At 39.1% G+C, this 22,880-nt stretch overlaps 1 protein-coding gene across 7 annotated transcripts in view; it reads right to left on the bottom strand.

Annotated features, from left to right (window-relative positions):
* Positions 1 to 22,880, bottom strand: part of NUP98 (nucleoporin 98 and 96 precursor) — a 110,306-nt gene that overhangs the window by 84,935 nt on the left and 2,491 nt on the right. For all 7 annotated transcript variants that reach the window (XM_070425499.1, XM_070425504.1, XM_070425505.1 and 4 more), the window contains exons 2-6: positions 7,125 to 7,226; positions 4,394 to 4,495; positions 4,107 to 4,283; positions 1,697 to 1,836; positions 375 to 482 (exon numbers count right to left, since the gene is read on the bottom strand). In XM_070425499.1, the coding sequence (XP_070281600.1) occupies positions 375 to 482; positions 1,697 to 1,836; positions 4,107 to 4,283; positions 4,394 to 4,495; positions 7,125 to 7,200 (603 nt within the window). In that variant the 5' untranslated portion in view covers positions 7,201 to 7,226. The remainder of the gene's footprint in view (positions 1 to 374; positions 483 to 1,696; positions 1,837 to 4,106; positions 4,284 to 4,393; positions 4,496 to 7,124; positions 7,227 to 22,880) is intronic.

Genomic DNA, 22,880 nt, shown 5'->3' with positions numbered 1-22,880 from the left:
CCCCCCATCTCCTTCCCCTTCCACTCTCTTTAAAAATCAATGGAAAAAATACCTTCAGGTAAGAATTAACAAAAACAAACAAATGAAAAAACTCACATATATCCCAGACACACACTGCCCAGTGTAGTGTGGGCAACATCCAATCAGAATACACTATTAGTAGAATTAGCCCGTACATACAATCTGAATATTGCTCCTGCCTAAAACAACACATGTCTATAAATAGCACGTTAATTTAAAAAATAATTTGTTAGTTTTTTACATAAACCTAATGTAAATCGCTTGAGCCTAAAAATAATAAAAAAAATTTTCAAAAGCTGTTCTCCAGTAGAATCAAAAGGTTAGGTTGATATTCTGTATGGCATTTTACTGACCTCTAGTGACTTGCTTTCATATTCTTTCATAGCAGTGATACACTGGTGCTTGGTACTGATGTTAGTACTAACTCCAGCTTTAACCATAGTATCCGTACCAGTTAGAGGCTGCAACGGAAGATAAAAAGCAAATTTGAAAGTCTAAAACAAATGTATAAATCCAGGCTTGATATCCCTACTCTCACAGACACAATTCTGCAACCATTGAACCCTATTAACTAGTCCATTAGGTCTTTTACTAATGAGATGGTTCCAAGGATGCTTGACTAAATACACTGCATGTCTGTTCTCTCCCTACATCAATCTCAATAATAGTTATCACAAACCCAGAAACTAATCCCATAACCAAACCATCTAATTATCTACTAAAAGATATTTAATATTTAAAACTTTATCCAGTTTATCCAATATACCCATTTAAACCTCTATTTCTGAGATGGACCTCTTTTCTATTATTGCATTTAACAAATATGGAAGCCTGATTCCCTCCACCTGCCTATGATCATATGAGGAAAAAGAAACAAAAGATTCTTACTTATGTCTGTACTTTTCTCAATTATTGCACTTTCTAAGAGACAACACATAGTATTTTTATCATTTGTATTTACTTTTATTTTAAATTAAGAATTCTAAATTTAGTACTGTTATGAATTTACACCTTGCCTGAGAAATTCTTTACTTTCTGAACTTTCGACAAGCCCTATTTTTGCCAGATTGCCATTAGGCTAACTGCCTCAAGCCTATCCTAAGTATCTTCCAACCAATCACATCAAGTGGTATTCCATATATTTTTGTAAACAAAAGCTTCCACTCTAATCCTCTATCCAACTCCTCTCAAAAAAGCCAAAGAAGACAAAACTCTATTGCCCCATTTTGCCATTTCACCAACAAAAAAGCTTTATTTTTAACTAACATACAATACTGATGAGTGATTCCATGTATCTCTTTGAAGAGGTCTTATTTTCCTAAAGTTTGCCCCACATTCCTTATTTCTATAAAGAATGTTTGACCATTCAGAGGCCAAATTATGAACACAGTAAATACTAGTACAAATTCAACCTTATATTACCTGTTATAATCAACCTTGTGAATACAAATTTGACTGGGGTGAATATAATTCAAATATACATTATAATCTAGATTTATATTTCAAGACCTTGCCTTTCTACTATACAACTAATTACAGATTTTGTTCTTAGCACATCTTTTGGGAAGAATGAGACTAAGCTTTGCATAATTCGAAAGAGAAGAAATTTTAGGATTCATCCTACAAATATACAACTGGGAGAGAAGTTCCACAAAAGTTGGAAGGAAATACTTACATTAAATTTAATAGTAGTCCCAGTGGGAGCAGCTGTAAAACTACTGGGCCCAAAAAGGGAGCCAGATGTGCTTCCAAAAGGATTGGAGGTGGTATTTGTAGTTCCAAAAAGTCCCCCGCTGCTAGTACTTGTTCCAAAATCTATAAATTAGATAGAAAATATTAGATGGTAACAGTAAAGAATGTAAGAACCTGTAAGGTATCTTGAAATTGAACTGTGGCACTAGAACAGCAGTACTTTCACAACCTCAAATTTTCTCTTTCAAATTTCGTTTTCACTAGCAGGTATTTCATACACATACACACACACACACACACACACACACACACACACCTCTAAGCTCACAACTCTGAAGTGACACAAAATATGAATCCTAGCCCTAACCGGTTTGGCTCAGTGGACAGAGTGTCAGCCTGCGGACTCAAGGGTCCCAGGTTCGATTCCGGTCAAGGGCATGTACCTTGCTTGCAGACACATACCCAGTGGGGAGTGTGCAGGAGGCAGCTGATTGATGTTTCTCTCTCATCGATGTTTCTGACTCTCTATCCCTCTCCCTTCCTCTGTAAAAAATCAATAAAATATATATTTTTAAAAATAAAGTCACTGTGCCGAAACCGGTTTGGCTCGGTGGATAGAGTGTCGGCCTGCGGACTGAAAGGTCCCAGGTTCGATTCCAGTCAAGGGCACATACCTGGGTTGTGGGCACATCCCCAGTAGGAGATGTGCAGGAGGCAGCTGATCGATGTTTCTCTCTCATCGATGTTTCTAACTCTATCTCTCTCCCTTCCTCTCTGTAAAAAATCAATAAAATATATTTTTTAAAAAAATGAAGTCACTGCATCACAAAACATTAAAAAAAAAAAATCTGAATCCTATATTCAACTAAGTTTCCACGAAGTCCTACTTGGGTATCATTGAAATACAAGTTAAAAGAAACAGTATTTTTTTTTCATTATAAATTTTATCTCATTTCTCCTTTCTTGGCAAGACTAATACTAAATGAGCTTGTATTTTTTTTTTTTTTAAGTATTTTACTGAATTTTTACAGAGAGGAAGGGAGAGGGATAGAGAGTTAGAAACATCGTTCAGCTGCCTCCTGCACACGCCCTACTGGGGATGTGCCTGAAACCAAGGTACATGCCCTTGACGGGAATCGAACCTGGGACCCTTGCATCCGCAGGCCTACGCTCTATCCACTGAGCCAAACGGGTTAGGGAAGATGAGCTTGTATTTCTGAAAGCATCTTATCACAACGGACTTCAAAAAGGGCCATAGTATATTTTATTTACATATTACTAAAAACACCCACACATAACCAGAAAGTTTAAAACATACAAATGGTCCTATTATGACAACTAAACAGGTTAATGTAAAATTTCACACAGAAAAATAATATAAAGTAGATCCTCTCATCACCTTACTTTTCCAAAAGGCTCATTTTAAAAAATTGGGAAAAAATAATAAAAATTAAGTGAATTTAACTGTTCTCTAAGGGGTATTTTGCAAAATATGAGAAATACTACTTCTAAAGAAGTTATCTATATAGAGCCAGAAATGTCAGCAAGTAATGGAAAGTTATCTGCCAAGACTATTTAATATTAGGCGATACCCTAATTACCATGTTAAAAAGAAAGTGCTTTCTCAATGGCAAAATATTTTCTAAAAACATATTCTAATCTATAAAGTAAATACGTACATCTCTTTTGAATTAGTACATTAGATTGCATTTTACATTGTCATGGTTAAATATTTCAACATCCCCCAAAAGCTTTCCCTTTGTAAAATACTGATAGTTTGGTAACTTAGTCGTTCTGCCATTTGCTGGGAATGGCAGCAACTCACAGGCCACATCTGTTCAACTAAAGTGCTGTGTGGAGAAACATCCCCAGATCACATTTAGATTAAAACAGAAAGAAGCCATCAATTAAAAATATCTGCCATGGGCAAGAAATGGAGGAAACTAACCATGTCATGGCCAGTATTTGTCACTGCTGCTCTAGTCTCTCCCCATACCAAATGTGAAACGGAGATAAAAAGGTGCCCATGCCACACAATACTGTTGACTACACACATTCCTCCTCATAATTTTCTTGTCTTAACACTTACGACACCACTCTAACCTGGCTTTTCATCCCATCTCTGATCATTCTATTATCAGGTGCCTCTACCTTTGCATATCCCTTAAATACTAATGCTTTTCCGATTTCCATTCTTGAAGAGATGTACATCCCTCCTCCCCTCCTTTTCTAGTCTATTAAACTTTCAATATATTTTGAAGTTTTCTTCTCCCTCTGTTTCTGCCATCTGGTGGGGGGAAAAGAAGATGTTGAGCACAGAGAAAAGAAGAAAAAAACACATTCAATAGGAAATCTGATTGTTAAATGTAGATGTCCAATGATGTCCTACTTACTCCCAAAGCCAGTTGGCTTATTTTGTGCAAAGGCATTGTTTTGGGATGAGAAAAGACTGGTCCCTGTGCTTGCAGCTCCAAACAAGCTATTTGATGTTCCTGTTGACGTGCCAAAGCCAAAACCGGTGCTTGTGGAGGTAGCTGGCTGGCTAAATGAACTGGAACCAAATAATCCTCCTGGGAGATGGAAGGGGGTAAAAAACAGTTATACAGACATATTAGAGCCACTTTGTGAAGTTCTATATCAGCTATAAATAAGTCAGCTCTATTCCACATAAAGCCCCTACCTGGTTTGGTCTGTGAATTTCCAAATAGGCCTCCAGTATTGTTACTAGAACCAAATGCAGATGTTCCAAATGCCCCTCCACTAGTAGTGCCAAAGCCAGTATCTGAAAAAACCAAATCCATGGTTAAAATAAGATCTAAATCAGGCGATAATATAAAAAAGAATATTGATATTTCTTAATATTCTACATCTGGATAGGACCATTGATCTAATCTTTTTTTTAAATTTATTACTGACAGTATTATAGATATCCTCCCATTTTCCCCCCTCCAACTACCCCTCCCCCACCCCAGGCCTTAGCCACAATATTGTATGTCTATGGGCTATGCATATAGCATATCCAGTAACTGCCACGAGATAGATAGATAGATATATATATATATTTTTTTTCTTTACAGAGAGGAGAGGAGAGGGATAGAGAGTTAGAAACACCGATGAGAGAGAAACATCGATCAGCTGCCTCCTGCACACTCCCCACTGGAGATGTGCCTGCAACCAAGGTACATGCCCTTGACCGGAATGGAACCTGGGACCCTTCAGTCTGCAGGCCGACACTCTATCCACTAAGCCAAACCGGTTCAGGGTGCCACGATATTTTGAATTTAATTAAAAAAGGTCTGCCGCTTGCATCTATAGACGCTTACGGCAGTTAACTGGTTAAATGTTCTTTAGTTAATCTCTTCCTGTCCCCCTTGTCTTAACAATTTTTTCAAAATTCCATCAGACTACTAATTATAAAGCTAAAATTAAGCCACAGGCATTTTTTCCCCCATTGTCCCCAGGTAAAGTAAGAAAAAGTGAAAAGGTGTGACTTCAACAAGTAGGTTAAAAAAGGGGGGGGGGAGGGGGAGTGCCAAGGTAACTAGTTACTGAGTTATATACAAAAGTAAAATCATCAAAATTAAAGTATTAATATTCTCTTCACACATCATATACTCCATAGTCAATGGGATGAACAGTCCTTAATTTTCTAGAGAACATCAGAATGATCTGGGAAGTGTTTTCAAAATACATATGTTTAGATTCCAACCTCCAAGATCCTAATTCATAGTTCTATAATGAGAAATATGTACTTTGAGGGGAAAAAGGTGACTCTTAGGAACATTCTTAATTTAAAAATCAAGGACCTAGATATAGAGTGCTCTACGAGGTCAGGACACCTGAAAATGTTTCTCTATCATTTTTATTAAGCATGATTGAGGTTTGTAGTTATGCTTTTTAAAAATCCTCAAAAAATTAAGAATAGAACTACTATATGAACCAGCAATTCTTCCTCTGGGAAGTTATTTGAAGAGTATGAAAACACTAATTTGAAAAGATATATGCACTCCTATGTTCATTGCAGTATTATTTACAATAGCCAAGATATGGAAATAACCTAAGTGTCAATGGATGGATGAATGAATAAAGATGTGAGATATACATTTAAAAAAATGAAATATTGCCATTTGAGACATTATAAATGGAGATTGAGGGTATTTAACTAAGTGAAATTAGACCAAAAAAAAGGACAAAAATTGTATGGTTTCATTCATGTATAATATAAAACAAAAACAACAAATGAATAAACAAGACAAAACAAAACCACTCAGAGGAAGACTAAATAAGTTAAGGCGGGCAAATGTATGGCAACAGAAACTAGACTTTTGGTAGTGAGCATGCTACAGTGTAGAGATCATACCTCAAACTTATGTTATTAACCAATATTTCCTCAAAAAAAACCAACAGCCCAGCCGGCATGGCTCAGTGGTTGAGCGTTGACCTATGAACCAGGAGATCAAGGTTCAATTCCTGGTCAAGGGCACATGCCCAGGTCGCGGGCTCATTCCCTAGTGTGGGGTGTGCAGGAGGCAGCCGATCAATGATTTTCTCTCATCATGGATGTTTCTATCTCTCCCTCTCCTTTCCTCTCTGAAATCAATAAAAATATTAAAAACAAACAAAACAAAAAACACTCAAACCAACACACAAAAAATTATTTTAATAAAACGTTTTTAAATGAGTGAATAAGCGTTGCTATAGGAAACTAGTGTCAGGTACAATACTGGGTGGGGAGGGGAGTGGATCTCAGGAAGGCTGGTGGGAATTAAGGAATTAGACATTTTAACAATTCTGTTTCTGAACATCACATCTTTTTCATATAGTAAATCTCAGAGCAGTTATTCAATAATGGCAGTAGGCTTCAATATTTAACAAGTTATTTCCTGGTCTGAAAATTAGAAACAAACTAACTTTTTGCTAAAAGGACCAATAAAGCCCTGGCCGGTTTGGCTCAGTGGATAGAGCATATGCCTATGGACTGAAGAGTCCCGGATTCAATTCCTCTCAAGGGCACATGCTGGGTTGTGGGCTCCATCCCAGTTGGGGGTGTGCAGGACGCAGCCTATCAACGATTCTCTCTCATCATTGATGTTTCTAGCTCTCTCTCCCTCTCCTTTCCTCTCTGAAATCAATCAAAATATATTTTAAAAAAAGAAAAAAAATTTTAATAAAAAGGCCAATATAAAAATATTTTAAGTACCTACTGATGATCAGAAAGTCATGAAAACTCAGAATTTATTTCTATAGTCTTAGAAAAATTTCACAAGATCCTATCCTGATCATTTCTTTAAAAAGATTTTGCTATAAAAACAGAAGTATAAATAAAATTCCTCCCTAAAGCCATCAAAGTGGATGTGTTCTTAATAAGAATAGCTTAAGATTCCCTCCCCCACCATTTTTTTTAAACTTACTCTGCCCAAATGTTGAAGTTGTGCCAAAGCCACCTGTACCACCCCCAAAGGGTGTTCCAAATGACTTATTAAACATCTTCAAAATGAGTCTGCTTCAGAATGCTGGAAAGAAGAAAAAATTATCATTTTATAATTATCATCACAGAATACAATGTAATTATTTCAGAAAATACATCCGGCCATATAAACTCCCTTAGATCTGTTCAAATTATAGCATAATGCTCACCACTCTCATTCAATATCCTATAACTTTGTATAATAAATTAGACCTTGAAAAATTGGGCTGAATAGCACAAAGTGAAGTTAAAGTTCAGATCCCACCAAAAGATCCCTTTGAAACAATGTTTTTTAACCTTCTATAAACTTAAGCCTGCCCTTTTAATGACGATTTCAGGTCCACAGTGCCAGATTTTGACATGCTCATCTAGGAGGTTATGCACAATTCCCATAAAAAATTACAGTAATATTCTGCTATCCTAACCACCTGAGAAGCTAAAATTTTGTCAAGGTTTATTTTCCATAGTTTGCATTGTAAAAAGTTTTTACCTCTTTTTTTGTATAGAAAAGGGAGAGGGGAAGGGGTGGGGAAAAGAGAGAGAGAGATAGACACATAGATTGGTTGTTTCCAGAACCCGCCCCTACTGGGGTGGGGATTGAACCTGCAATTAAGGTACACACGCTTGACCAGGAATAGAACCATTGAGCCATTCCGGCAAGGGCTTATTTTTATTTTTTGACAGGTACTATGATTTTCCTATGATGTACACATAATTCAAGTTTTTTCTTCTAGTAAAATCATGCCTTGTTCATATAATAAAATTAAATATAACTTTTCTTTGTTCCAGTGTCCCATTAGTACTTACTTAAACACCTGAAACATTTTGTGCAACATTGGAAAAGATGAAGCTGTCTTTATTATTTTTTAATATATTGTATTGATTTTTTACAGAGAGGAAGAGAGATTGAGAGTTAGAAACATCGATGAGAGAGAAACATCAATTCAGCTGCCTCCTGCACACCTCCTACTGGGGATGTGCCCGCAACCAAGGTACATGCCCTTGACCGGAATCGAACCTGGGACCCTTCAGTCCACAGGCCGACGCTCTATCCACTGAGCCAAACCGGTCGGGTGAAGCTGTCTTTAAATACCTAGTGCTTTTATAGAAATTAACAGTCTGTCCCCTAAACTCTCCTAGAAAAAAATTTCCACATTGAGTTTCCAACATCTAGGAATTTAATAACTCCTCTGATTAAACAAAGCTCAATGAAACCAGGAGTCCAAGATGGCTAGGGCTGCTACATCAGAATCACTGGCAAGCTTTTCAAAATATGCCTCCAACCGCCCAGGTTCCATTCTAGAAATAATTGAACCAGTCCTGGTTGGTCAAGGCCACATATTTGGGATACAGGTTCATTCTCCAGCCCCAGTTGGGTGTGTGAGGGAGGCAACCAATCCATGTGTCTCTCTCACATCAATGTTTTTTTCCCTCCCTCCTTCCCTTTCACAATCTCTGGAAATCAATAGAAAAAATATCCTCGGTGAGGATAAAAAAAGGTTTTTTTGATTTTTAATAATCTTATCTAATATTGAAAACTAGATTCACACATATATTTCAAAAGGGATTTTAAGTAGTAATAAAATATTCTGTGAAACACCTCACAGTTTATAAGCTCTTGTATATTTTCTCAACAACCCTGAAAGGATATTATGCTTTATTTACCACCTGCATTTTACAGATAAGAAAACAGAATCAGGTGTTTAGCAAGCTTCCCAAAGTTAAAGTTTAACCTATCTTCTGACTTCCCATGGATTCCCTCAATCCTAGGAAGGAATATACTAAGCAACAAGCAAGAATATATGTAGTATTAAGGATATTTATCTGTTCCAGACTCAAGAACAAGAGACAATGCAGAGACCAAATCCTTTTTGGTTCTGGCAAGGATGAGCTTGGTTTAGTCTCAAACCTGACCATATTGGGATTCTAAGTGTGTGTGTGTGTGTGTGTGTGTTTTAATTATTACCACCTTAGCCGGTTTGGCTCAGTGGATAAGAGGGTCGGCCTGTGGACTGAAGGGTTCCAGGTTCGATCCCTCCACCCCCTGCCAGTTCACTCTGGGGGCATGCCAGAGGCAACCCATCAATCTCTCTCTCTCTCTCTCTCTCTCTCTCTCTCTCTCTCTCTCTCTCTCAAAAATCAATGGAACCCTAGCTGGTTTGGCTCAGTGGATAGAGCGTCAGTCTGCTGACTGAAGGTTCGATTCCAGTCAAGGGCACATGCCCAAGTTGCGGGCTCAATCCCCAGTGGGGAGCATGCAGGAGGCAGCCGATCAATGATTCCCTCTCATCATTAATGTTTCTCTCTCTCCTTCCTTCCTCTCTGAAATCAATAAAAATATATTTAAAAAATAAAAATCAATGGAAAAACATCCTCAAGAGAGGATTAAAAAAGAAAAATTATTACCACGGAAGCAAACCAAGATTTTAAAAAGTCTCATATCTAGGTTGCAGGTTCCATCCCTGGCCCCAATCAAGGATTGTGCAGAAAGCAAGGAATAGATGTGTCTCAGGTATCTCTCTTTCTTTCTCTTTCTCCCTTTCTCTCTCTCTAAAAATCAATAGGAAAAATATCCTCGGGTGAGGATTTAAAAAGAAATTGGGAGGGATAGCTCCATTTCAGAGACCCTCCCGAAGGAGCGAGGGAGTCCCAGACCCGTATCAGATCCCCCAGCCCACCGTTCCAATGCCATAACTTCTGGCTGTAAAAACCAGTGGATATTGTGGCTGAGTGAGACAGAGGGCTCACGTAGTCCCAGGCATTCCTCTTACAGGGACTGCACTTGGACTAACTCAAACTCCCTTGCACTGAGCTCCAGTGCTAGGGTGGCAGCTCAAAAGGCACCAAGGACATATGGGGAAGAACTGAATTGTCTGGCATCAGGACAAGAACTGGAGGGGCAGCTTTCTCCCAGAGAGAAGTGCTAGCAGAGGCACTTCCCCCATAGAGCCTGCAAGTGGGCACCATAGCTGAGTCTCCATCAACCTGGGTAACACTGTTTGTCCCATCCTCGTGATTCCCTGAGACCCTGCCCCTCACCCAACTTTCAGACTCACCCAAGCAGTTGCCAGTGGCTTCTGCACACAAATGGCCAGTCTTGGCTCATGCTTCAGACTTTCCAGTATCTCTCAAGCAAGCAACATCTGGCCTCTGCATGCCCTGTACCTCTTGCTAAGTGGCCCCAGTCCTGGCATTAGCGGCAGCCAGCCTCCTCACTTCATAGCTTGGCCTCTCCCAGGTACCTCCAGTATCAGCAATAGTAGCAGCCAGCTGTTGATCGCTCTGCAGCTCAGGCCAGGTGGCCCTAGGCAGTGCAGGAGGAGCCCCAGAGCCAGTTCACCTTGTGAACAGCTTCAGACAACACCAGTTTACAGCCCAAACACCTCCATGAATGACACACTCAAGGGCCAGACTTGGTGGTCACCAAAGCCCCACTAAAACAAGTCATACTCCATGGGGTCAGTCCCTGCATAAGGGTGATGTAGCAGCTCTACATAATACATAGAAACAAACATAGGCCCTAACTGGTTTGGCTCAGCGGATAGAGCGTCAGCCTGCGGACTGAAAAGTCCCAGGTTCGATTCCAGTCAAGGGCATGTACCTTGGTTGTGGGCACATCCCTGGTAGGAGGTGTGCAGGAGGCAGATGATCGATGTTTCTCTTTCATCGATGTTTCTAACTCTCTATCCCTCTCCCTTCCTCTCTGTAAAAAATCAGTAAAATATATTTTTAAAAAAATAAAGGCTGGGAAAGTTTAAAAATAACAACAACAAACAAACATAGGGAAGCAGCCAAGATGAGGAGGCAAAGAAACAGGTCCCACATGAAAAAACAGGAAAAATCTCCAGAAAAATAAATGAAATGCAGGCAACTTCCAGATAGAGTTCAAAACAATAGCTATAAGGGTTTTCACAGAACTTAGTGAGAACAGTATGAAAAAAAGAACACGGAGCACGGACATGCTCCCAGGCACAAGCTGGAATTACAACTGAAATACAGAAAGGCTTCCTGAATAATCAATGGAAAACTCACAGGAGAGAACCCTGATACCCAAGGACTGAAGGTAGAGATGGCATAGAAACTGATAGGAGGGGCGGAGGCACAAAAGGGCTGGCCAGGCACGCACAGACAGCAACTGAAGTCCCGGAGAGATATTTCAGCTGTAGGGGGGTGCCACTGAGAACTCTGGGATCTAATCCTGAAGCTGGGCTCCCCAGAAGAGAGCACCAAACTGAGGAGAGTGCCCACAATAACATCTAGCTTTGTAAAGCTGTGGGGTGCTGTCTGCCAGGGAGTGGCAGCTGGAAGTTTGGGCACCCTCTTAAAGGGCCAATGCACAAAAATTCCCTGTGAAGCCAGCCACCTTGTGCTCTGGCAGAGGGAAGGTGAAGTGGACTGGAGCTGTGAGAGCAGAACCCAGGACCAGGGACTGGAGGGACAGAGGTCAGAAGGCAGACACCCCAAGTTTCCTGGGCTGAGTTATTCCCTCACACAGTGGAGGACAGCTTTCCCACATAGTCATCTGCCTTGCCTGGGGGGAAGACAGTTGACACACCTTATTGGAAAACACATTGCCCTGAGGCCACTTTAGATATTAAAAAAATAACAATTAGCCTCCAGGCAGAAGCAACTGGCCCACCCTATTGAAAAAAACTCTCGCCACACCGGAGGACGATTGCCTGGGGGCAATTCAAGTAGGAATCCTTTTAGTCTGTACAGAGGCAGTTTCTGGAGGCTTTGAGTCTTTGCCTGATCCAATTAGTCAGAAACAGCCTTTAACACTGACCTGCACTAGAGATTGAGAGTTGTAGAGAATCTACCTAATACATAGTCACAAACCCAAACAGCCAACCAAAATGAGGAAACAAAGAAACAACCCCCAAATGAAAGAACTAGAGAATTCACCAAAAGAAGAGATAAATGAAGCAGAGATTAATTGATCTGAAACAGAGTTTAGAGTAATGATGGTAAAAATGCTCAACAGTATGAAAAAAGATATAGTAACTATGAAAAAAGAACAGTCTGAGATAAAGAATGACATAACAGAAATAAAGAACACATTGGAAAGAATACACAGCAGATTAAGAGAAGCTGAGGATTGAATAAGTGAATTAGAAGACAGCATTAAAAATATCACTCAATTAGAGAACCAAAAAGAAAAAAATTAAAAAACAGTACAGCTTAAGGGAGCTGTGGGACAATGTGAAACGTAACAATATTAGAATACCATGTGTGCCAGAAGAGGCAGAAAGGGAGAAAGGAAAAGAGAAGGTGTTTGAAGAAATAATGGTAGAAAACTTCCCTAAACTGGTAAAGGAAAAAGTCACATAAGTGCAGGAGACACAGAGAACCCCAAACAAGAAGAACCCAAACAGACCCATGCCCAGACACATCATAATTAAAATGCCAAAAATTAAAGACAAAGAGAGACTCTTAAAGGCAGCAAGAGCCAAAACCGGTTTGGCTCAGTGGACAGAGCGTCGGCCTGCGGACTGAAAGGTCCCAGGTTCGATTCCGGTCAAGGGCATGTACCTGGGTTGCAGGCACATCCCCAGTAGGAGATGTGCAGGAGGCAGCTGGTCGATGTTTCTCTCTCATCGATGTTTCTAACTCTCTATCTCTCTCCCTTCCTCTCTGCAAAAAAAAAATCAATAAAATATATTAAAAAAAAAAAAAAAAAAAAAAAAAAAAAAAAGGCAGCAAGAGAACAGAAAACGTTACCTACAAACGTTCCCATAAGGCTGACACCAGACTTCTCATCAGAAACTCTATAGGCCAGAAGGGAATGGCATGAAGTACTAGAGGTAATGGAAAGCAAGGATCTGAGACCAAGATTACTATATCCAGTAAAGCTATCATTCAAAATAGACAGTCAAATAAAGAGCTTCCCAGACAAAAAAAAAGGCTAAAGGAGTTCATCACCACCAAGCCAGCATTACAAGAAATGCTAAAGGGATTGCTGAGAAGAAACGGAAAGAGAAAGCTAGCCATATAGAATTAAAATGCGATAAATAAGTACCTCTCAATAATAACCCTAAATGTAAATGAATTAAATGCTCCAATCAAAAGGTGTACGGTAGCTGAATGGACACAAAAACATGACCCAACTATAAGCTGTCTACAAGAAACCCACCTCAAAACAAAGGACACAAACAGGATGAAAGTGAAGGGATGGAAAAAAATTTTCCATGCACATGGAAAGGGAAAAAAAGCTGGACTAGCAATACCCATGTCCAACAAAACATACTTTAAAAATAACCCAGCCCTAACCGGTTTGGCTCAGTGGATAGAGCGTCAGCCTGCAGACTGAAGGGTCCCAGGTTCGATTCTGGTCAAGGGCATGTTCCTTGGTTGCGGGCACATCCCCAGGAGGGGATGTGCAGCAGGCAGCTGATGGATGTTTCTCTCTCATCGATGTTTCTAACTCTCTATCCCTCTCCCTTCCTCTCTGTAAAAAATTAATAAAATATATATTTTTTAAAAATAACCCAGTCAGAGAAAGATAAATATCATATGATCTCACTCATTTGTGGAATATAACGAACAACATAAACTGATGAACAAAAATAGAGCCAGAGGGGGGAAAAATACTGTAATAGAAGTAATCCTGTTATTTGCAGATTTTTAATATTTTCTACAACTTTTGTGATATCATACTATGTTAGTATAGTTTTGGTAATATTATACTTAAAATCCTTTTATTCTTAAAATGTTAATGTTTATTGCATGTAATATATGTAAGATTATTTTTTTGAATAATTGGTGTTTATTGCATGTGACATCATATTTAAAATCGTTTTTCTTGATATTAATGTTTAATGCATGTAACATTACATTTAAGATCGTTTTTCTTGAAATATTAAGATCTATTGCATGTAATATTATTATATTTAAAATAGGTTTTGTTGAAATTAAAAAAACTAAAAAAAAAAATCAAAGGAAGAAAAAAAAAAGAACATGGAAACCATTAAAAAACAACAACACACAGTCAGAAATGAAGGGTACAGCCCAGCTGGCATGGGTCTATGGTTGAGCATTGACCTATGAACCAAGAAGTCATGGTTCAGGTTTCGGGCTAAATCCCCAGTAGGGAGCATACAGGAGGCAGCCAATAGATGTTTCTCTCTCATGATGTTTCTATCTCTCTATCCCTCTCCCTTCCTCTCTGTAAAATCAATAAAAAATACAAATATTGGCACTTTTTTTCATTTTTAAAAAAATGTAGAAAATCCATTCAAAAAATAGAAAAGAAGTAATCCCAGAGACTGAAATGTGTGGAACTTCTAAATATACTCAAGTTTAAAGGCATGTCACTCATTCCTGGAATGATACTAGCTAGCTAACATTTGAGTTCTATGTTCCAGGCAAAGTTCCAAACACTTTTTATGAATTATCTCATATAAACCTTCTAAGAATCCAGTGAAGTATTTTTATCCCTATTTTATAAATGCTGAAATTGAGACACAAAAAATAATTAGCCCCAGATCACAAAGCTATTACAGTTATGTGCCACAAAACAATGTTTCAGTCAATAAGGGACTGTATATATGATGGTAGCCCATTAAGACTATGCTGTATATCCTAGGTGTGTAGTAGGCTATACCATCTAGGTTTGTGTAAGTGCACTCTATGATGTTGGCACAATGAAATCACCTAAAAACACATTTCTCTGTTGTTAAGTGTTACATGACTATACTGACTCCAGAAGCTGTGCTTCTAGAGTCTCTAGAGCAGGGGTCCTCAAACTTTTTAAACAGGGGGGCCAGTTCACTGTCCCTCAGACCGCTGGAGGGCCGGACTATAGTTTAAAAAAAATATATGAACAAATTCCTATGCACAATGCACATATCTTATTTTGAAGTAAAAAAACAAAACGGAAACAAATACAATATTTGTATTTGCATGTGGCCCGCGGGCCGTAGTTTGAGGACCCCTGCTCTAGAGCCTAGAGCTGTCCTAGAGAAAGAACACGGACAACTAAAGGAAAATGACTTTGCACTCACTATAAATAAGGAGAATATAAAATCAAAATTTGGCAGTATTGATCCAACACTATCAGGAGAAAGACACTTCTTTGGCAAACATGGGGGTTCTAGTCACCATGGCCTGGATGAGCTTTCCTACAAAGATTACCCACTTCCTTTATGGATGAACATACACACATTGCTTTCTTTTTGGTATAAGACATATTTAGAAAGACAAAATCAAAATGAAATAGTAGTACACAGGAAGAAACAATCCCCTTAAAATGTACTATGCTCTCTATGCTCAATCTTCTAATTAACAATTCAGACTATATGATACAAGAAAGAGGCAGCCTTAATAACGGACACCAGAAGTTGAGTATTCCTCACCCATCCCAAATGAAGCTCAATAAATTAATGTCCTGGTTTATACATCCAACTTTTGTGAGTTTTGTGAACTCTGGGTACAATGACAAAACTTCATTTTCTTCTAGAAAAGTGGTAGACAGACTCTGACACATGGTAACAACCAAGCACTGCCAACTCTAAGTGCTATCTGAAATGACTAAGCAAGCTTGATGCTCTCTGACAACACAAAGTTACACAAATGGAAAGTACAGGTACAACTGTGGACATACTGTGGGTTCCGTTCTAGATTACCGAATAAAGTGAGTATCACAATTAAAGCAAGTGTTGATTGATCACTAGATCAAACCATTTTCCCTTTGTTAGGACATTCATTTGTTTCTCTAAAAACTATGTCCACTTTTCTTTCTAAAAATTACTGCTCAAACCTCACCTGCTTCACAAGACTGTCCCAGATTAGACCCTTCAGAAACACTTCCCCTTTCCAAACCTTATTGCATAAACTAAATGCCTCCCAGCTGTTTGTAGTTATGCAATATATTTGTTGTTATACCTGCCCCTGGGTCATATGATCTCTGGTAAAAAGCATCTTAATTTTACTCAATTTCTCCCATTAGGGTATACATTAATTTTAAAGTAATCCATAGTATCTAATACAGATCCTTACTTACAACGCTGAGTAGCATTTTTTTCATCCCCGTAACATAATCCTCATTTCAAAAAAACGTAAGTAGTGAAAAGTGTACATCAGCTTTGGATTGAGACAAATCTATATTTAAGGTTCTGCCCCTTATTATCTTTGCAATTCTCTGCAAATCTGAAATTAATTAAAAAGTTTAAAATTAGCCCTAGCTGGTTTGGCTCAGTGGATAGAGCGTCAGCCTGCTGACTGAAGGGTCCTGGGTTGGATTCCAGTCAAGGGCATATGCCTGGGTTGCAGGCTCGATCCCCAGTAGGGGGTGTGCAGGAGGCAGCCAATCAAAGATTCTCTCTCATCATTGATGTTTCTATCTCTCTCTCCCTCTCCCTTCCTCTCTGAAATCAATAAAAAATGTATTTAAAAAATTTTTTTAATTTAAAAAGGAATGAAAAACCTCTGCCACTTGCTAGCTACTATGTAAATTGCACTTAAGTCATAATACTCAACCTCTTAAGCCTCAATTTCTGCATCTGAACAATAGGCATTATGGGGCCTACACTAAAGGACTCTTAGAAGGACAAAGTTGCCTCAAACTAGAGCTCCTGAAAAGCAGGTTTCTATTGTTTTTCAATCAACATTTCACAATATTTTTAATTAGTAAAGTGTAATAATTTCCCCTCACTCTAAACTGTGATTTATCAACGCCTAACTAAAACTCTGTATAATATAAACCAGTTCCCAATACTTCAGTGTCATCTACTAACCACTTAACACAACCATTTAAAGTACAATTGCAAACAACAAAAACAAAAAGCCCATACACACAACATACCCAGGTCACTCTGCCACTCATCTCACATTTCTAGCCTCATTCCCAACTACTCACCTTTTTTATGTACAAACCCATTTGCCTATTTCTTAAGAAAGTTTACTCCAACAAGTTAGGTGTGCAAATAACAGTAATGTATGTCAAAGAAGTACATGGAAGCAAGACTCAACAAATGTGAAATTACAGTGATGAGTGGCTGTAACATGTATTCACAGAGGATGAACTATTCCCTTTCTGAACAGACAGGACTCAATTCTTTTTTTATTTCCCCCGGCACTTGATTCTTTTCCCCTCGATCAATGGTTTTCAAGCATTTTTAGCTATGGAACCCAATACATAAAACAGGCATAAGCAGAAGATGCCCTGGTCAAAATAAAGAGAGGAGGGTACAATAGAACCCTTTCAGAGAAGCTTAGGTCTGTATGAACTAGTATGAAAAAAATCACTGTCCTAGATTAGAGGATCTCAAAGTGTGGTCAAAATGTCGCTAGAAATCCCTGAGACCTCTTTCAAGGAGTCCATGAAGTCAAAACAATTTTCATAATAAGTATTAGACATTATTTACTTATTTTACTGTGCTGACTTCTGCACTGGGGTACAAAAAGCAATGGTTAAAAAACAAAAAACAAAAGCAATGGTTTATAAAACCACTGTAACCTGAGCATGAATCAAGACAAAGGACCCAAACTGTACTAACAGTCACTGAATTATTCACTGCCACCCACTTAACAAATACAAAAAAGAAAAAGAAAATCCACTTTAACTTGAATGTCCTTGATGAAGCACTAAATAATGATGGTATTAATTCTCAACATTTCAGTACACACCTTTTTAATACTCTGATTATTCTTTGGGATAAAATGGGAAGTACTCAAAAGAACTTGTGCATATTGAAATACACAGGTTGTCTCAAAGTAAAACACTCATGTGATTCCTCTCTTCTCGCCCTCACCCCTCTCTCCTTCCCTCTGAGATTCATCAGTCTGTTCCATGTTTCAATGCCTATGCATTGAGTGTCTGCCCCCTGGTGGCCAGTGCGTATCATAGCTACCAGTTGAACAGTTGCTTAGGCTTTTATATATATAGATTGATTTCCGAGAAAGAGAGAGGGAGAGAGAAAAACATCAATGATGAAAATCACAGATCGGCTGCCTCCTGCACGCCCCACACGGGATGGAGCATGCAACCTGGGCATGTACCATGAACTCCTTGTTCACAGGTCAACGCTCAACCTCTGAGCCGCCACCGGTGGTTGGGCTCGTGTGATTACTTTTTTTTTTTTTTTTTTTAATATATTTTATTGATTTCTTACAGAGAGGAAAGGAGAGGGACAGAGAGTTAGAAACATCAATGAGAGAGAAACATCGATCAGCTGCCTCCTGCACATCTCCCATTGGGGATGTGTCTGCAACCCAGGTACATGCCCTTGACCGGAATCGAACCCGGGACCTCTCAGTCCGCAGGCCGACGCTCTATCCACTGAGCCAAACCGGTTTCGGCTCGTGTGATTACTTTTAAGACGAAACTGAACTCATTGATTTTCTCATGGAACACCATTTTTATTTCAAAGAATGATTAACAAACCATGGTTATTCAGATTGGGAACAAAATTAGAATTCTGAAAACTTGTATCCACAACTCCTCAGCTTCCCAACTTATCTGATAAGTGAAAATATTAACAACTGTACAATTAACTTTGTCAACATTTGGAAGAGCTACATAACTCAGTGAATGATCAATATATAATTTCATACAATCTCGCATGGATAATATTAATTTAAAGTGCAAGAACTAATGAATTTTAATGTAACAGAGCACAAAAGCTCAATGATATCGTTTCAGATTTCATATTGCAACAAACTTTTAAAAAGGTTTGAGTGTAGTAGTGTCAAAGAACATCTACAATTATTTGAAAAGGCTATTTAAAAATTCTTCCCTTCGCCAAAACCGGTTTGGCTCAGTGGATAGAGCGTCTGCCTGCGGACTGAAAGGTCCCAGGTTCAATTGTGGTCAAGGGCATGTACCTGGGTTGCGGGCACATCCCCAGTGGGAGATGTGCAGGAGGCAGCTGATTGATGTTTCTAACTCTCTATCTCTCTCCCTTCCTCTCTGTAAAAAATCAATAAAATATACTTTAAAAAAAAACAAAAAACAAAACTCTTCCCTTCAATTAGTAAAGTCATCCAAACTGTAAAAAAAACCAAAACACAACACCCTTTTCCAGTATCTGTATGAGTCTGAATTTTGCTCACATACTTCAACCAAAACATAACCATTAATGCAAAAGATGATCTGTAAATCCAATGGTCTTCTATTAAGTCAGACATTAATGATATTTGCAAAAATGTAAGATAACACCACCTTTGTCACTAAAATTTTAGTCATTTTTCATAAAATTACTTATGTTAACACATTAACTTATTACTTTTTAAAATAAAAAAATCGTTTAAAAATTTGTCTTAATTTCTAGTAAATACTAGTAGATGTAACCCACATAAAAGCTGTTTGGAGTCTTCAATAAGTTTTAAAAGCGTGAAGGAATCCAGAGATGTCAAACTTTGAGAACCCCTCCCAAAAAACAAACAAAAAGAAACCTTTGATACCTGCTCTCTTCCTAGACCAGTGGTTGGCAAACTCATTAGTCAACAGAGCCAAATATCAACAGTACAACGATTGAAATTTCTTTTGAGAGCCAAATTTTTTAAATTTAAACTATATAGGTAGGTACACTGTTATTAACTTAATTAGGGTATTCCTAAGCTGGCCTTTGCTAACACTTGGAGTGCGGGAAACGAGTTAAGTCGGCTCGCGTGAATTGCGCGTACTCCGCGGGAGCCGTCTTAACTCGGTTCATATAGATTTGCGGTGGAGTGCGGGAAACGTGTAAACTCGGGCCGATTGTAACTGCGTATTACCAAATATTTGTTTGTTTGCCGTTCACAAAGATACCTACCTGCGTATGCGAACCGTTTCATACCCATTGGGGTAATAGGTATCATAAAAATCCCTGATTTTGCGCGGGAAACCTAAATAATTGCCCGCGCCTTCTTATATTTTGGCGGGAAATTCACCCGACACCGTAGTGCTAAAAACATCCTCAATCTGAGGGGTCGACCTCAGCGAACGTACCCCCACTTCTTCTAACACCACTTCTTCAAAATAGACTGGCCCAGGCCGAAAACCGACTTCTGCGCATGGGCCTCAAAGTTTCAATCGCACTGTACGTGTGTGCTCGCACGTATTTTTTTGTGGAAGAGCCACACTCAAGGGGCCAAAGAGCCGCATGTGGCTCACAAGCCGCGGTTTGCCGACCACTGTCCTAGACTATTGCTACAGTGTAACTCCAGTTCCACACCTTCCAATCTACCTACACTAACCCCAGCTTAACACCTTTCGTACCGCTCACGAGCTTTCTCGTGTTTCGCACGCCATCTGTTATGGACCTCAGATGTCAACACACTGTCTTGTCCACATCGAATGAAGCAATCTCATTGGTGGAAACCGTGCAGGTCAATCTACGAAAAACTATATAATTGCACGAACCCATAAAGCATTGCAGTTACATTGTATTTTGGTCATTCGAATAGTCTTCGTCTTCAAGCTCCTGGTGCTTTTAGAAATGCCCTCTCTCAGAAAAAGGAAGGAAACCAATGAAAATGATACACTTCCTTTCGTGTTGTTCCATTCTAAGGAAAACGATGAAATGGACAAAAAAAGTAGTGCTGTACCTTATAAACTGTGGGCTTTTCAATTCATTTAGAGCAGGGGTCCTCAAAGTACGGCCAGCAGGTCACATGCAAATACAAATATTGTATTTGTTCCCGTTTTGTTTTTTTACTTCAAAATAAGATATGTGCCATGTGCATAGAAATTTGTTCATAGTTTTTTTTTAAACTATAGTCCGGCCCTCCAACGGTCTGAGGGACAGTGAACTGGCCCCCTGTTTAAAAAGTTTGAGGACCCCTGATTTAGAGTGTACAACGTCCTCAATCCACAAGCAAAAATTAAGTATAAACAGTTTCTGCTATCGGTGGCGAGAGACTGGATAACAGGTGACAATAATGAAGGCTCTCCAGAACCAGAGACAAATCTGTCCAGCCCTTCCCCTGGGGGTGCAAGGAGAGCACCTCGTAAAGATCCACCCAAAAGGTTGTCAGGTGATATGAAGCAGCATGAACCTACATGTATTCCAGCAAGTGGAAAGAAAAAATTTCCTAGGAGAGCCTGCAGAGTTTGTGCTGCCCATGAAAAAAGGAGTGAATCTAGACACTTATGTAAATTTTGTTTGGTCCCTCTTCATAGAGGAAAATGTTTTACGCAGTACCATACGTTAAAAAAGTACTAGGAACTTTAATTGTTTTTGTAAATAAAAATGTTATGATTATTGAAAAACAACACCTAACGTGCATTATGATCTGTAGTTATGATGATTTAAATAACGTGCAGTTTGCCCAAAAACGTGCGGTCCCTGGCGTATGTCTTAGAGATTTCTATGCGGTACAAAATGTGTTAAACTCAGTATCAGACTTAGCTAATCCTATATAATAAAACCCTAATATGCATATTGACTGAACAGCAGGACAACCGGTCACTCAATGCAGGAGCTGCCCCCGGTGGTCAGTGCGCTCCCACAGAGGGAACACCGCTCAGCCAGAAGGCAGGCTCACAGTTCGTGAGTTGGCAAGCACAGCAGTGGTGGCAGGAGGCTCTTCCATCTCCGCTGCAGGTGGGCGGTAAGGAGCGAGGGGTCCCAGACTGCGAAAACCCTAGACTTCGAGAGGGATGTCTGACTGCCGGCTTAGGCCTGATCCCGAGCAGGTGGACATCTGGACTGCGAGAGGGCGCAGGCTGGGCTGAGGGACCCCCTCCCCCCCTCCGGAGTGCACGAATTTCGTGCACTAGGCTTCTAGTTAGAGCTATATTTTAAAAACCAATTTTTATTTCTCTACTGAAAATTTGCAATTGTTCCACACTACACTGAATTAAGGACAAACTCTTCAATAGGGCAATTATCAGTATTTATCAAATTCTCAGTGTCAGTACAATGGGATAAAGCCTCTGATTAGTGCATATTTATGTATATCAGTAAAATGGTAAGATAATGGAATCACAAAGCATCACATTTAATTATATCAGCTACAGGTTCCTGTGCTTTCTTTCACAAAAATATACATATTGCTTTATTTAACCAATGGTCTACCCCCTTTCAAACAAGACCTTGTTTTTTCCTATCCCAGAGAATTGGAGGCTACCACAGAAATGAAAGGAGAAACTAAAGAAAATGAGTCTAGGACTCTTTGCAGCTTCCCAATACCAGATTTCAAAACAATTTAACTTAAAGGTTTTTCAAGGACAATTTTAACAAAATGGAACTTATTAGCTTACTTTACAAGCATACACCAGGCAACACATAAAGGTATGATTTTACTGAAATACATATTGGAAATAGTTTCTCTAGAGAAGTGGTCTCAATCTGAGGCAATTTTGCCTCCCAGGGACATCTGACAATGTCTGGAGACATTCTGAATTGTTACAACTTGGGGAGGGGGTATTATGGGTAGAGGCCAGGAATATTGCTAAACATCCTGCAATACAAAAGACAGCTCCCCCAAATAAAGAATTACCTAGTTCAAAATGTCAACAGTGTCAAGGCGAGAAACCTTGCTCCAAATACAGCAGCTCTTCAAACATCATCATTTTGTTATAATGTTAATGAGGTGCCGTAAGAATTTAACTCGTTAGCCTATGTCAAACTGGTTGTGTTATATGTAGTTCCGCTACAGTACCAAAAACCTATCAATGATGTTAAGTGAGGACTTACTATACTTAGGTTCAATTCCAAACACAAAGAATGCACCAAATTCTCAAGAAACATACCTTACCACTAATACCTATTGTTTA

This window comes from Myotis yumanensis, unplaced genomic scaffold, assembly GCF_028538775.1.
Source record: "Myotis yumanensis isolate MYYU_CA2020_CCGP unplaced genomic scaffold, mMyoYum1.0.hap1 SCAF_10, whole genome shotgun sequence".
NCBI classification, from domain to species: domain Eukaryota; kingdom Metazoa; phylum Chordata; class Mammalia; order Chiroptera; family Vespertilionidae; genus Myotis; species Myotis yumanensis.
The sequence above is the reverse complement of the archived record's forward strand: the minus strand, read 5'-3'. Positions and strand labels throughout refer to the sequence as shown.